The following is a 2,516-nucleotide window of genomic DNA, read 5'->3' as shown; positions in this document are numbered from 1 at the left end:
AATTACCCATATGTATCATTCCACCTCTTTGTGAGAGTGAAATGATATAAAATATATTATTTAAAATGACACACTTTTTTTCCTTACTTTATATTTACAAGAAGGATGTGTCGTCTTTTAATTATATTTATATAACAAACGGGAAATAAACAATTTCAACAAAACAAGAAAATAAGAACCCCAAATTCTTCTATTATATATGAAGATTACATCACATCATCAAAACAGAAAATTTCAACACGAAATTGTAACTTTATTCTTTAATATCACTTTACTCGATACTTTTTAGTTTTTATTTTAAAATTCTAAGCTATCGTTCATTAACTTATTTGTAAAACTCCATCACTCCTAAAGCAGAGAAAGCGCGACAAGCCACATGAAATTTTGAAAATCCGGAGAGCTTGCACAAGTTCTCATATTGTTTCTGAGTTCTTTCCCTTCCACCAACTGTAATAAACATGAGGTTGTCCAGAGTGGAAACAAGCTTGGATTCATCAGTTTGTTCTGGTTCTTCTGGCAATATGAACTCCACAACAATCACCTTCCCATTTGGTGACAATGCTTTGTGACAATTGCTTAAAAATTCTATGCATTTTTCATCTGACCAGTTGTGGCATACAGCCTACAATAAATCATGTCAGCATGGACAGAAAAACATTGTGTTTAGCACCAACATATATATATATATATATATAATCAGATTAGATAAACCTATCAATCAACTCGATCGAACTCAAGTAATAAATTAGATATATAGAGAAGTTACAAGACGTACTAACCTTTAGTATTATGGCATCACCCCGCGGAACAGTCGCAAACATATCTCCTCCAACGTGCTCAATCCCTTTACAAAATTTGGTAGTTTGCTGATTAATAATTTTGATGAACTAACATGTACACTTATAATTGTATCATCTTTTATCTTAGTATATATATTTGATATAACGCTAAGTCAGGCTACCTGGAATGGGTGGTGCATGTTCAATCACTTGTGGCAGATCAAAATTAATTCCCTTAATTAAAGGATACTTTGAGATTATCATTTTGAGATTTTGTCCATTTCCACCACCAACGTCAACCAATGTTGATATTCCCTCAAATCCATTATATATTTCAAGCATTCTTTTCATCTCCGTTGCACACACATCTGACATTGACTTGTTAAAGATGTGGTTCATTTTAGGATCCTTTTCCATGTACTCGTACTTTGTTATTCCATGAAGTTTCTTGAACAGGTCAATGTTCTCATCAACCACAGCTTCCTTGAAGTTCAGCCTGGAAATTCAAGAAATGAAGATAATTTTGTTAGCTTTTAATTAAAAGCAGCATATATATTATATTATATTATATTATGTAGATTATGGGAAATTAGTGCTAATTAAAATGGCATACATACCAAACTTGTAAGAGAGCAGGATAACAGAGAAATGTAGTGAAGGAAGCCAAGTAGCCCCTGGTTTCATCAGAGACTAAGTATTTACCAACTGGAGAGAGAGCATAAACTCTCTCAGAGGAACCATGAAGAGTGGTGCGAGTGGAACAAATAAGAAGAGAATAACTCGAAAGCAAACGAAGCATGCGGTCAAGCCTATTAGGCAAGTCAGAGTGTTGTGTTGGGAGTTTAGAAGCAATTTCAGAGGGTGAGATGAAGGCATCAACACCAACACCAACACCATCACCATCAGCACAGTGTGTGGTTGTTGCCTTAGCTATGATATCAAACAAGTTGAGTTCAATAGCAGCATTGAGGACTGCAGGATACACAAGATTAGTAGTGAGTAACATTGCAGAGAGGCAATCACCATCCTCTGTTTGTTCAGAAGTTCTAGGCAGGTGATCATTGGAGAAATAGGCATCCCCCATATTTGCTTCAAATTTTAATTCTCGTGGTTTTTTGCTTTCGTTAATGTTGTGTTTGATTGCTTAGTTGCATGCCCCTTTTTATAGGCAAAACACATTTGTAAGACGTTGTGCTACTTCGGTTAATAGTCGTAGTTGGGGGCTTTACCTACTCATTATGATTTTTTTTGTATTTTAATCTTCTTGGTTGGGTTGTGGTCTGAATCATTGTAAGCAAGTGAAGGGCTCTGGGTTTTCTTTGTTATAATTATTATTATTTGGATAATGCCCAAGTTGTGATCTTTCAATGCGTCGGTTTGTTGATGAAGGTAACACGGGATATCGAAATGGAAACAAATAATGCTCTTATACCACTACGACTTTTCCATCAATCAAAAAGCCAAACTAGTGATTAGAGTCTTAGTTTTAATTTTTAGTTTGTTCATACAACTTGTGATCATCCTGCTCCGGCCGGGAAGTTCCTATATATGGGTGCTAATCTATGTTGCATCGAAACTACACGGGACACGACATAATATGATACGTTGACATGTTAATTTCAAAAAATACTATATTTCGACATGTTAGGACATATTTTGATATTAAATAATATTTTTAATATATATAATATAATTTATATTTAATACATATAATAATCCATAATAAGTCATATAACT

General features: G+C 34.1%; 1 protein-coding gene across 1 annotated transcript; it reads right to left on the bottom strand.

Annotated features, from left to right (window-relative positions):
• Positions 1-325: 325 nt before the first annotated feature.
• LOC133306122 (isoliquiritigenin 2'-O-methyltransferase-like) lies at positions 326-1,863 on the bottom strand. Its single transcript, XM_061506399.1, has 4 exons — positions 1,397-1,863; positions 962-1,275; positions 780-844; positions 326-622 (listed from the first exon to the last, which is right to left on the bottom strand). Exons 1-4 carry the CDS (start codon positions 1,861-1,863, stop codon positions 326-328), a joined length of 1,143 nt encoding a protein of 380 aa, XP_061362383.1.
• Positions 1,864-2,516: the final 653 nt, after the last annotated feature.

Source organism: Gastrolobium bilobum, unplaced genomic scaffold (assembly GCF_033153095.1).
Source record: "Gastrolobium bilobum isolate Gb01-03AN ecotype WA unplaced genomic scaffold, APGP_CSIRO_Gbil_v1 utg182064, whole genome shotgun sequence".
In the NCBI taxonomy this organism is placed as follows: Eukaryota; Viridiplantae; Streptophyta; class Magnoliopsida; order Fabales; family Fabaceae; genus Gastrolobium; species Gastrolobium bilobum.
The sequence above is the reverse complement of the archived record's forward strand: the minus strand, read 5'-3'. Positions and strand labels throughout refer to the sequence as shown.

Bases quoted from the DNA above. Each gene is read 5' to 3' on its own strand.
- LOC133306122 (XM_061506399.1), bottom strand. From the start codon at position 1,863: ATGGGGGATGCCTATTTCTCCAATGATCACCTGCCTAGAACTTCTGAA. The intron at 845-961 runs GTAGCCTGACTT...AATTTTGTAAAG, and splicing joins ACATGCACCACCCATTCCAG to GGATTGAGCACGTTGGAGGA. The intron at 623-779 runs GTTAGTACGTCT...GATTTATTGTAG, and splicing joins GTGATGCCATAATACTAAAG to GCTGTATGCCACAACTGGTC.